This window comes from Megascapheus bottae, chromosome 1 (assembly GCF_031878675.1).
Source record: "Megascapheus bottae isolate mThoBot1 chromosome 1, mThoBot2.hap1, whole genome shotgun sequence".
NCBI classification, from domain to species: Eukaryota; Metazoa; Chordata; class Mammalia; order Rodentia; family Geomyidae; genus Megascapheus; species Megascapheus bottae.
This window is the reverse complement of record NC_143509.1, coordinates 46,037,771-46,050,771: the sequence shown is the minus strand read 5'-3', so window position 1 is coordinate 46,050,771 and position 13,001 is coordinate 46,037,771. Positions and strand designations below refer to the sequence as shown.

The window sequence follows — 13,001 nt, the reverse complement described above, 5'->3', positions numbered from 1 at the left end:
AGTATTTTCCAGAGATGATAATCCTTGACAGAGTTGAACTAAGCTGGGTAAAGAGGACACTGCACACAGGAAGAACAGTCTCTGCAAACATTCATGAGTGTTAGAAAGCTCAGGATAGTTGGGGAACTGACCCAGGGTGAGAGAGCTTGCCTACAGTTTGACTGGAAACTAGATGAAGGGTCTCTAAAAGAGGGCAAATCTGGAGACAAGAGGTCTTTGTTTTTCATCAAAATCTGCTGCTTATAATATAGGTATCCCTAGATTGTCCATCACTATAAAGTATTGGATTGTTGTAATTATGACTACATTATACCTGACAGACACAACTCAAGGAGGACAGTTTTGTTTTGCTCATAGTTTCAGTCCATTGTAATAAAGAGAACAGGGATGGTGGAGCAGAGCACCTCACGTCATGGCAGACAGGAAGCAAAGCAGAGAGTTAACAGGAAGTGATCAGAGCAAGACACAGCTTCTGAGGTCACATCCCCACAATGACCTATTTCCTCCAAGGGAGCCCCAATTTGCACAGTTCCATCACCTCCCAACAGCCTGTTCCCATTTTGAATTTATCAATGGATTAAACAATTGATTAGATAGGAACCTTCACTATCTGATCATTTCTGGAGATAGCTTCAGGATACACTCAGAGATATGCTTCATTAATATTCCAGACATTTTTCAAACCAGTCAAGTTAATCATCAAGATTAACCATCAAGAGAATTGTAAATCAGTAGAATAGGCACATTATCAATTGTCTTAAGCTGTAGCTGTGACTCAGTGATAAGAATGGCTGTATGATGAGTGTGAGATCCTGAGTTCAAATTCCACCACTGCAAAAAGAAAGGAATATCCTTGAAGAGAGTTATACTTTCTATATGAGTTTACATTCAATAAGTAGATACTGGTATTGACTATCTACTGTGTACTGAACGCAGCGAGAGCTAAGAAAACACAGGCAGGTTGAGCAAGAATACTTACTTGATCTTTGGTTTCATGCCTGCCTCAGGAGCCTTTTTTTTTTTTTTGCCAGTCCTGAGTTTGAGCTCAGGGACTGAGCACTGTCCTTGGACTTTCTCAAGGCTAGAGCTCTACCACTTGAGCCTCAGCACCACTTCCGGCTTTTTTTCTATGTATGTAGTACCAAGGAATCAAACCTGGGTCTTTGTGCATGCTAAGCAAGCACTCTACCATAGGCCAAACTCCTGGCCCTAGGAGCCTTTTTTATCTTTTCTTTTTAGATACCATAGACATATTGGTTTATGGATTATATGTCTATCTGTGCATTATGTAAGAACCTAGGGATGAGAGTAACCTCATGAGAATGCTCAAAGTAGAAAATGAAAACAGATGAGGATTCAAGAGACCTTGATCTAAACCTCTCTCCGAAGTTCAATGCTGTGGGACTTTAAGTCACTGCTGCCTTTCTGGGCTACAGTTTTCTTATTTTCAAATGAGCAGGAGAAACAAAAGGTGTAGAAAGTATGGACGTGCCAGCATTAGAATGGGTCAGCCCAAGGCCAAAAGTTCAACAGCAAATAACAGGACGTTAAGGCTAAGTCATGGCCAGGATCCTAGGACACTGGGTCTTTGATGATAATATAGTGAGGAACAAAGAAGATTCCCAGAACTCATAGAACTTATTTAGTGAGGACAAAAAAAAAATCAAAACATGAGTATGGGACAATGTCAGGGGATAGGAAGCACTGTGACACACAGAAGGAAAACAGCTTGAGAATGAGGGAGTGTGATCTTGTATTATGTGAGAATCAAGAAAGACTTTGAAGCAGGACACTGAGGGGAACACTCATGGAGACACTCAGGAGACAGAGCTCTGAAGATCTCAGCTAGAAGCCAGCCAGAGAAGAAAAGTCTATGAGATTCATATCTCCAATTAACCAGCAAAAAGCCAGAAATAAAATTGTGGCCCAAGTGGTAGAACAACAGCCTTGAGTGAAAAAGCCAAGCAAGAGGCTCTGAGTTCAAGTCCCAATACTGGTGAGGGGAGAGAGAGGGAGAGAGAGAGAGAGAGAGAGAGAGAGAGAGAGAGAGAGAGAGAGAGAGAGAGAGAGAGAGAGAGAGAGAGAGAGAGAGAGAGAGGCAGAGACAGACAGAGACAGACAGAGAGAGAGACCTTGAGCAGAAAACTAATGATGTCTGCATGAAAGAGAGATCAAGGGAAAAGAAACCCAAAAATGGCCAACAAAGAGTATCTCTCATAATCATGCCATCTCAAAACCATCCCTTCTGAGTCCTTGCCCGGTCCCCAAGTACCAGAGAGAGAGAAAGGTCCTCCCAAAGGGTAAACAGCTCTGGATAGAGAAATAGACTCAGCTGTAGTCTTGACAGAAAAATTACTTGGTTTGTGACCTTCCATAAAGCACTTGTCTTCAGGGAGCTTCAGTCTGTCGCCTGTGAAATGGGGATGATTGATCCCTTTCCCTGCTTATCGCATGGCGACACAGGAATGGATGGAGGGCAAGGGCTTGCTGTGACTGTGATGGTGGGATGCCATTTTCTCTGCTGTTTCCCTGCAGTGGAATGCAGTGATAACCTCTTCACCCAGATGACGGGCATGGTCACCAGCCCAGACTACCCCAGCCCTTACCCCAAGAGCTCTGAATGCCTTTACACCATCATGCTAGAGGAGGGTTTTGTAATCAGCCTACAATTCGAGGACACTTTCGACATCGAGGACCACCCTGAGGTACCCTGCCCCTATGACTACATCAAGGTGAGTTTTCAATGGACGTTTGTCCTGGGAATGCCGGAAACCTTAGCTGAGCTAGGAACATCGATACTCTGCATTTTTTCCCCTTCTCATAGGATAGAGGGCTAAATCCTTATATTTCTAACTACTCACTATTTAAATTAGCATCTTAATCAGCTCCACCCCAAGGATCTTTTCACTCAAAAGCTAGCTCCCTGGCTACCTCCCTAGCTTGTTGGGTCTTTGGAGTAGGGGGAGAGAGGGGAAGGTGTCAGATTCACCTTCAAGGATGCCCACCCCATGCAGCCACGTGGGGCTCTGTCCTTTCACCTGTGCTTGGTTTTTCTGCCATTGCCATCTTGATGGTCTTAATATCCTTTGAACAAGGAGCCCACATTTTTATGACAGACTGGACCTCACAAATTATGCAGCTGATTCATCTGTAAGGAAGAAATTATTATTCGAAAGGCAAATAAAGAGGAGGAAGAATAATACAGCCCAGTCGCCACCGAATTTCAAGAGTTCATTAGTGTAGGTGTGATGCAGAGGCAATGTGAATGTCAGCCATGTCTATCACAGTGGAGGAGATAGTTCTTAGCTATATAGGAAGGAGACTCGGCAATTCTTAGTGACTTGCTGAAGCATCTAAGTGGAGTTGCCTGTTGGGGTCTGATTTCAGGAGAACTGCTGAACAGGTGAGAAGGCAGTATGCCATCAAGTGAACAAATAGATGCTTTTTTAAGCCATGTGGACAGTGAGCTATTCTAGAGAGAAAAATGAGCAGAGGCTAGAACACAGTACGTTGTGAGAGCTATCCAAAGGAACAAGAGCCATGAATGAGATCAGAAAGAGCCATAAAATGAATTGCCCACAAAGAGAGCTGCCATTTGTAGGAGAAACGGTGTAATCAAAATCTCTAGAAAGAGATGTGACTCTTCTCTGCATCTACATTGCTTTTCTTAGATTAAAGCTGGTCCAAACGTTTGGGGGCCCTTCTGTGGAGAGAAAGCCCCAGAACTCATCAATACCCAGAGCCATAGGGTTGAGATCATGTTCCACAGTGACAATTCTGGGGAGAACCAGGGTTGGAGGCTCTCATACACAGCTTCAGGTAACATCCCCCTCTCTAGTCCCAGCTACTGGGGTACTCAGTGCCCACCAGGGGGTGGCTGATGGGGGAGGAGGTGTGTGTCTAGGACTTCTCTCAAAACTAGTCGGATTTGGAGCTGAGGAAAACTTAAAACTTAGGGTCATGTCCTCTTGAGACTCGGTTTCCCATCTATAAAACAGTAGCAAGAGCAGTGATGAGGTCGGCTTGAACGGATTGTTCTCAAAAGAACTTGATGGAGATGGAAAAATGAAATCTTGTTTTCTAAGCCCTACTCTTCATACAGCCATTCATTAGGCCATGATAGGTTTCTTTCAGCCTTCTCTAAGTCAGGGACTGGTATTTGGGTGCGTCCCGAAGCTCTAAATGTTTCATTATGGTAGTTTGCCTCCTGTGAGCTCCTAGATTGGCAAAGCACACAAGTCCCATTTTTAATGTCCAAGACAAGCCAGCCTGGCCCCAAACCTGACAACGCTACTCAGTTTAAGAAATCTGTAATCACTCAAGGAAGAAGAATGTGGACATTACACAGTAGTGACTAATCCACTTCATAGCCCTTGAAGCCCTGGCTTCTATGGAGTGCCCAGTCTGGGAAGAAGCATGGACCGGAAATTTACAAAAGAATTGGCCCTGGAAAAAGTATCAAAGCTTGGGGATCACATCAGAATTAACCTTTAGAAGAGAGGACTCAGAAGCATATGATTGCAGTTAATACTTTGAAGCAGGACCTTGGAAAGAAAAAGGAAATTGGGGTCATCTTGGGTGGCCCAGTGAGTCAAATTCACAAGGATATCCATTTTAGCTAAATGAGAAAACATTGTTCATTTCATCAAAGAGGCACAGACTTGAGAGGAATTGAGATCCTTGTCCTTACAAACACATTGGGAGACTATTAAGGGGACCACAGCACAGTGGGGCTTGGACAGGGTTGAATTCAATGACATTTAGTACTTTTAACATAGAGTTTTAATGAAATCATCTGGCCAGCTACCTCATTTGACAAATGGAGAGCTAAGTTAGAAAGTGACTGGCTTCTGGTTGCAGATTGATTTTCCCGCAGGGCGTAAAGGGCTCAGATCTCTGTTATTCAGTCTTGTTGTTTCATGCACCTTCAGGCTTATTTCCTAGGGTCCTTCATGTACATGCTTCACTTTCTTACATGCTGTTGTTTCATTTACTTCCCACTAGGAAATGAGTGCCCAAAGCTCCAACCTCCAGTCCATGGGAATATTGAGCCTTTGCAAGCCACATATTCTTTCAAAGACCAAGTGGTTATCACCTGTGACACAGGCTACAAAGTGCTAAAGGTAGAGTCTCCTACCTGAAAGGAGAAGAGAATGGATCAGAGAAAATTTCTAGAGCCTTCCAGAGCAGATGGGCTGCTGCAATTTGTCATCATGCCGGGACAGTTTCGTACCTGCCCCAAAGCCTCTCTCCCAAAGGCTCCAGAAATTTTAATGCATGTGCCTCAAACTCTCTCACTTCTTACTAAGAGCACAAAGGTCCTCTTCTCGAGAGCATGAGTCCTAATGGCTCTATAATCAAGACTAATAATCTTAACAAAAGGTGGTGGGTGAGTACTCCTTAGCCTCCCATCTTCGGAAATAACAGTTTCAATGAAAAGCAGAATCTTTAAGGCTGAAATCAGTGTTGATATTTCTTGAAATGTCCTCCAGGTAAGCCAAATGTTCAGTAAAGCTAGAGGACCATGGCTGTCAACAAATAGTTCTCAAGGAAGGGTCTCTGGACCAGCAATATGAACATCACCTGGAAATTGGTGTAATATTTTCATTCTTGGGTGGATTTGACCCAAGAATCAGAAATTCTGGGAGGAGGGCCCAGCAGCCTGCCCAATGTTGAGGGCTACTTCTCTGAAAAAAAAGTCAGGGCGAAGTTTCCCCCATCAGAGACTATAATCTATGCCCCTCTTGTACACAGCCCTCACATGTATCTAGAGTACAAACCAAGGGACTATGAATTCTGTCTTCCCCCTATCTGTACACTTGCTCTCAGAATTCACATGGGTGGAAAAGGCCAGTCCAAATGAGCCAGGTTTGGAGTTCAAATTAGTTTTTCTGGCCAACAGATGCCACTAACCTCATGCTCTTCTTCTTTTTCCCAATCCCGTCTCCTTTCTGCTCAGGATTACATGGTGCTAGACCTATTACAGATGGAGTGTCTGAAGGATGGGACCTGGAGTCATGAGATGCCCACCTGTAAAAGTAAGAAAACCAGACTGGTTCATTTTAACTTTAATGAGTTTCCCCATCCATGCTGGGGGGATAGAAGCAGAGATTATGTAAGTGGGACAGCTTGGCCAGAGCTGCTATGTAGGCATGATACAGGAAGTCAATAGATATCAGAGAATTGGACAGAACAAAAAGAAAGTCTCTTTTAAACATCAGACTATAATGTCTAAAGAGAAGCGTTTTGTGGGTCCCTGCTGACTTTCTAAATAGTAATTTTTTGAAGTCAAAGTGTCAAACTTTGTAAAGAAATGGCATGTCTCCACATTTGAAAGGAGCTTTGGCAATTGCTAATGCAGGAATGGAGTTTGTCATTGGTGCCCAGAGCTGGGTGACACCTTACCTATGGCCAGTATCCACATCCATGTCTTGTGGTTTAGCTCATGACTCAGAGGTGTGTAAGAACGCTGCTGTGTCAGCAGTGGGCCCATCTGAGAGAAGGGACACAGCTCTTCACAGGCTCTTGGGACCCAGACTACTTGCTCTGGGTGCCCTAATCCACTCAGTAACTGGGGACATGATCCTTTGCCTCAACTACCAACTCAAGAGTCCACATTTATTTGATTATTCTATAATTTATGCCTGTGATCCAAAGTAGTATAGTTCACAGAAGTCATCTGCTGCGCCTATAAAATTATAGATTTCTAGCACCTAACCTTCTTTCCCTTCACACTCCAGTAATTTCAAAGTAAGCATAACCATAAGTTTACAAACTTACATATAGCAACAATGATGAGAAGAGGTATACCTAGTCACAGAGTCAGGGAAAGAAAGAAAAAAGAGAGGAGGGAGGGAGGGAGGGAGAGGAAAGAAAGGGAAGGGAAGGGAAAGGAAGGGAAGGGAAGGGACAGATTTGCTATAGAATGGGGATTTGAAAACTCAAGAGTTAAAACTGGTCCCACTGATCTCAGTTAATTACTTTTCATGTGAACTTTGAAGCTCTGTCCTCTTCCCTTTCTACTGAATGGCTCCCATTCAGCAAACAGACAAATCTTCTCTGCTGTCCCCAGGTGCGGAGGCCTCTCTGAGGCAAACATCAGCCATACTTAGTAGCATAATGTGCTTTTTATATGATGATATAATCCTTATATGAAGAAGTGTTTTCTATGGGCTTAGCAGAAGATTTCAGTACTTACAGATGCCTATGAATGACACCATAGAGAATTCAGATTCCAGACAGGAGGAACTCAAAAGCTCCTCCAGTAGGTGGCCTAGTGGATAGTGTGGTGGCGGAGTCCTTAGCCAGTCATTTGCAGGATGAAGCAAGAGTCACTTTGAAGAAGGTAAAGGATGGTTTCAGACTCTCAGGACATAACCTGGCTCTGCATTGGGGTGGTTCCACATTTAAATGTAATTTCTAACAACTGAGTGTCTCTACGTAATTTTCTCCTGTTCATTTTGGATTCATTCTCCAATCCTCAAGATCATTGTGAGGACTGTATTAGTCTAGATACCATACCTATAGAATGTCAGGAAATGGTTAATTTTGAAAAGCTTAATTCTTGCCAGGCACTGTGGCTCACACCTATACTCCCAACTATTCAGGATGCTGAGATCTGAGGATCGTGGTTCAGAGACAGCCTGGGCACAAAAGTCTGTGAGACTCTTATCATCATTTAACCACCAGAAGTGATGCTATGGCTCAAGGGGTAGGGCAGTAGCCTTGAGCTGAAGAGCTCAGAGAAAACACTCAGGCCCAGAGTTCAAGTCCCATGATGGACAAAAAAAGAAAAAAAAAGCTTAATTCATCACAGTTTAATACCTTCATTTGAAAATTTGATATTTCTCATTCACACTTTTGGAAAGTAAGAAACACTGTGAACTCTGTTCTTATGAAACACACACACTCTCACACACACATGCACACACACACACACTTTTATTGTAATGGCCACATTGACAGAGCAAGGCAGTTCAGGAAGTTTATGTGACTTACATAATTTGCAGCAGAATACCTTATCATTTTATATGAAGACAATACAGCCCAGTTCTGCATTATGACTGTTATAACTCCCATGTGGACACACCCCGATGTCTTCACACACTCAGTATATTCTGTTGAGCACCTCCCAATTGCTATGTGTTATTCTAAGACCTATGGAAGACGTACAGATCAGAATGAAGAGTTGAGAGTCCCGGGGATTGTGGAGAATGAACTGAGGACAGACAACACGTGTACAATGTGTGATAAAGAAATGTGTACTAGGAAAGGAAGTGGGAATCAAGGGGCGTTATTTAGGCTCTGCCTTCACACTATTGTGATGAGACAATCTACTGTATTCTGAATTCTACGTGTCAAATCAGGGTTCGGATCAGATGAATGTAAAGCTCCCTGCCAAGAAACAAATCTTATAACCTCAGGAGCCAGGATGTAAGATTGTGCACATTTTCCAAATGGTACAAATTCAACCATCCCAAACTGTCCTTCGCACTGGCTCTACCTAAACTGTGCATTCTTAATTCTGGTGGAGTCATTTCTATATTTCCTGCAGGAGCTATTTCTGCTTTGTTTGCTAATTTTTCTTTCTCTTCTTTCTCTCTTTTTTTCTATCTCTCTCTTCCTGTCTCTGCTTTGTTTCTCTTTCTCTTTCTCTCCCAATCCCAATTTGACTTTATAGTGACAGAAAGCGAGATGGATTTGGAGAGCGAATTGGAGTCAGAGCAAGTGACAAAGTGAAGGATGGAAACCCCACACAATTCAGACATCCAGGAATGGATCACGCACAAAGATCCCCAAGTCTCAGCTACTCTCCCCTCCCCACCTACCAACACTTCCATTGTCCATTTCTGTGTGGATCAGAACAAATGCCAAGCAAGCCACACAGCCTCAGCAGTTAAAGCTGTTGTGTGTGAGAGAGAACAAAATCCTGCCTTTGAGGATTCAATCATCATTCAACATTAATCCAAAAAGCAATGAAAAGACAATGGGTGACTTTTTTTAGGACCTCTAAGTGGACAGTACTCTTCTCAAAGGAAAAAATGCCCTCAGTTCTAGAAACATAAGATTTGATATACAATCATACTGCCTTAGGCTAAATAGACCAACACTGGCCCTGGCTTCTGATCCAAACAGCTCACACTCCAAGTTTAAATGTGCCAGAATGCCATTGACGTTAGGACTATAAACATTTTTTACAGTCACTAATTTCTTAATAACCATGAGTAAGTAATACGGACAATAATTTATAGTGTCTTACAGTGTGGATTTTTGAGAACCTGGGTGTTTTCTCATTCACAAAATATCCCTTCTACCATTATTTAACACAGGGCTGAAATTCTTCCAGTAGAAGTTTCATTCTTCTCAGTTTATAAGTTTTGTGTCGGTTCAGATTTACTGATTAAACATTTTTAAAAGGATAGACACTACATGAATATTATGGTCTTCCGTTCTGGGGCCATGGACACTGCAGAGTCGTAAAGAATGGCGAAGAAAGGACTGAGGAACAACTGCTTGGGTTGCAGAATCTCAGCTTCTGCCTAAACAAGGTTTGAACACACAGCAGAGAACACTGTGACTGTCACTAAATCTGTTTCAGGTCTCAATGTCTACTCGGTGAAGGCAGAACACTGCACATGTGGACACTGATCTAGAGGCCAAGGCAACAGAGGTGCCACCAAGAGAGGAGATAAACAGATGGTTGCAAGTTGACACAATAGTCACAGACTTATACCAGTATAACAGAGAATATAATTTGAAAGGAAAATTTCATAGGCATTCAAATAATTGCAGTGCCAAGAAACATAAGATAAACACTATCAGAAAGACATGAGTAAAATATTCCAAAATATTCCAAAACTACCATGTCTAGGTAGAAGGAATAGATAAAGCTTCTAAGAAGGGCTAGTGTTTGATCAAAGTCTCAGAGGCCACATGGATATGGTGTCCCAGGTACAGGAAGGCACAAGACCAGGAGAGGAGGCAGCAGAGGAGATCCTGGTGAAGTTAGAGTTGATCTACTAATTGGAGGAAAGAAGATGAGTCTTGGAAGGGGCGCTCAGGCCCTACTCTTGGTCTTCCATTCTAGAGAGAGCTGCTTACCTGTAGTTTCTCAGAGGCCACGGGGTTAATTTAAAGCATTGCTCAGGATTGTATACCTAAGAAAGATGTGTCTGGTGTACCATAACTGGCAGAACAAGATAAATAAGAGATGAGGTGGGGGTGGTGAGCAAGAGAGAGAGGCCAAGGAAATGGGAAATTGAAGGGGAAAAGAGTGTGAGTGAGTGAGTGTGTGTGTGTGTGTGTGTGTGTGCACGCGCGCACGCGCGCGTGTGTTCTAGGGATGAATGTAAGGCCTGGGCCCTATCTCTTAACATTTTGCTCAAGGACGCTGCTCTACCACTGGAGCTACAACTCTACTTTCAACTTTTAATATGCTGGTTAATTGAGAGACCCACCGATTTTCCTGCCGAAGCTGGCTTTGAACAAGAGAACTCAAGCCTTCTGAGTAACTGAAATTACAGGCTTAAGCCACTGATGCCCAACAAAAAGGGCCTTTTGATTTCCTGGTGTAGATGGCACATTTCCTAATGTAAAAATGGACTTACTTGAGAACACAAGATCTGACACACAGTGACTCTGCAGCAGAGACAATCGTGGTCCTCTTAAGAGGAAGTAGTTGCCTCCAGCTTGTCTTCAGTCATCTCCCAAGGTTTTTTTGCCTAACATTATACACTTAGGATGGAGGTTCGTTCATTCCTTACTCACTGTCACTGAGCCAAAATGGCCTTCTATTTTCCAATATTTTCATCTCTCTAGTTGCAAGACCCACTGTGTTCATGGACAGAACTACTTTTCTGGAGCAATATAAAGACAAACTTTATATCCAGATAATACCTCCTAAGTCTATGTCCAACCCTGAAATTCTTCTAGGAAAGAGCAGCAAAACGTAGTTAAGGAACCAGCTAGTTGCATCTCAAAGATATTTTAAGACAAAAAGAGGCTAACTTTTAATCGAAGCAAATAATATTAATATCAAAGACTAGTCAAGTGCATTTCCCAGAGAGAAGGGAAAAATCTGTTGAGCCTCAGCAGGAAAATAAATTTAGTGTTATTCACAGCTTCAAATAACCAATATTATTTCCTCTTATTACCTCTTATTATCCAGGCATTAACCTTTGCACATTTACCTCACAAACCAGAAAAGTGTCTGTACTTTGACATGATCAAAGCAAATGGAAACTTTTTCTAGGCATAATAGAGGCCAAGACAAAACCAGCCCTTCTGACTTTTGCCTTCTTTACTGGCAAGTACTCACACTTACTCCCTTCCTTGATCCATCTCCTTCAGCCTGAAGTACCTTGGAATTATGCGTATGTTAAATTACATAACCCTCTAGCAATTGAAAGGATGAATATAAAGCCCGAAACTGAAAATCACAATGTCTGGCTAGCACTCAAGTATAAGCTTCTACTCTCTGTTTCTCAAATTACTCACATAATTCTTAAGGAGGTGAAACTGAAAATTCTGTTTGACGTCTGGAGTGATTGATTCTAAGGTCCACTATTAACCAGCTAGTACCTAGAATAAGCCATTTAACTGAGTGGGGGGAAAGACCCTTATGAACTACTAGTATTATTCACTGAAAGAGCACTGAATTCAAGGTCACATTCAATTCTCTCTTTGACAATAACTTTGGATTAGTCAGATATCTTATCTGAGTGGACAGAGGATAGTCTCAACGTCCTAGGTCAGGTTCCTTTCGATCTATCAAGTACTGTAATTCCTTCATGATTCTCCAGCTTTATCATAAAATGTTACATGTAAGATTGGGATTTTCTTAGAAATGAGCTCCATCATCCCCTAAAGGAGACCCTGGAAAAGACATAGATAAATTGAATCCTCAGCTTCTGATGTGGCTATGAAATTTTGACTTAAGTCTGGATCTTTCTGTGCCAGCAACTTCCCTAAGGCCTGACTAGCCTGCAAAGCCCCCCACAGACCATCTCTAAGGATCAGAATCATGGATCATACCCTATTCTGTGACTACAGTCATAATGAGCAGGCGAACACTGAAAGTTAGTCCACTCCTGACCCTCTACTGCCTCTGTGATCAAATGAGCTCTTGGTAGAAAGCCAACTGGGCAGGATTGTATACTTCTGGAGGAGCCTGGTTTTTGTTTGGTTGAATTTTTTTTAAATTTTGTTGAGTTTAGCCAGCTTCCAATATGAGCATACCCACTATTGTTTTTCATCTTGTACTTGGGACTGGAAACGTGGAACGTTCTTTGGCTCAGGTCAGCCAGACTTTTCGCACTGAGCCATGTGCTTTGTGATTTGGCAGAAGGAGCAGAGACGATTTCATAACAGAACTAAAAGTCAAAGAAAGTCACTATGGTGGGAAAATTGACTTAGGGCTCCTTAAAATCTCAACAGATCTTCCCCTGCTGTAAACTTGACACTAGGCCAGGTGAGTTGACCATATAGTATTAATATCATAGTGGAGAAATCTCCAAAGCAAGAACACTGGCCACTGCACAGATTGGACACTGTGCAATTCTTTGAGCATCCTCCAGGCAAACTATAATGCTGTTCTCTGCAGTTGTGTGCAGTGTGTACTCTGCACATGTGCAGAAGATGGACTCATCCTATTTGCTCACAAGGAAGAATTCAAGGTGGTTAAAGGGTCTCACTTCTTTTCTCTCAGTTATAGACTGTGGAGTCCCAGCAGGACTGGAACATGGGCTGATTACCTTCTCCACAAGGAACAACCTCACCACATACAATTCTGAAATCAGATATTCCTGCCAGCAACCCTTTTACATGATCCTTCAAAATACCACAGGTAAGCCATGCTAGGCTGTCTCACTTTTAAAGTGCACTCTCTGAGCCTCAGGGTACAATTTAGGGCTGCAATCTCTCCATAAGGAGTAGCTATAAGTATATGGCATAACGCATCCACATATCACATCATCTGGGTCTCACATTCTATGAGTTTGTGT

General features: G+C 42.6%; 1 protein-coding gene across 3 annotated transcripts in view; it reads left to right on the top strand.

The window, feature by feature from the left end:
- Positions 1-13,001, top strand: part of Masp1 (MBL associated serine protease 1) — a 66,834-nt gene that overhangs the window by 33,224 nt on the left and 20,609 nt on the right. For all 3 annotated transcript variants that reach the window (XM_090343649.1, XM_090343658.1, XM_090343639.1), the window contains exons 5-9: positions 2,536-2,732; positions 3,672-3,819; positions 5,005-5,123; positions 5,960-6,038; positions 12,707-12,844. In XM_090343649.1, coding sequence (XP_090199775.1) covers positions 2,536-2,732; positions 3,672-3,819; positions 5,005-5,123; positions 5,960-6,038; positions 12,707-12,844 — 681 coding nt within the window. The remainder of the gene's footprint in view (positions 1-2,535; positions 2,733-3,671; positions 3,820-5,004; positions 5,124-5,959; positions 6,039-12,706; positions 12,845-13,001) is intronic.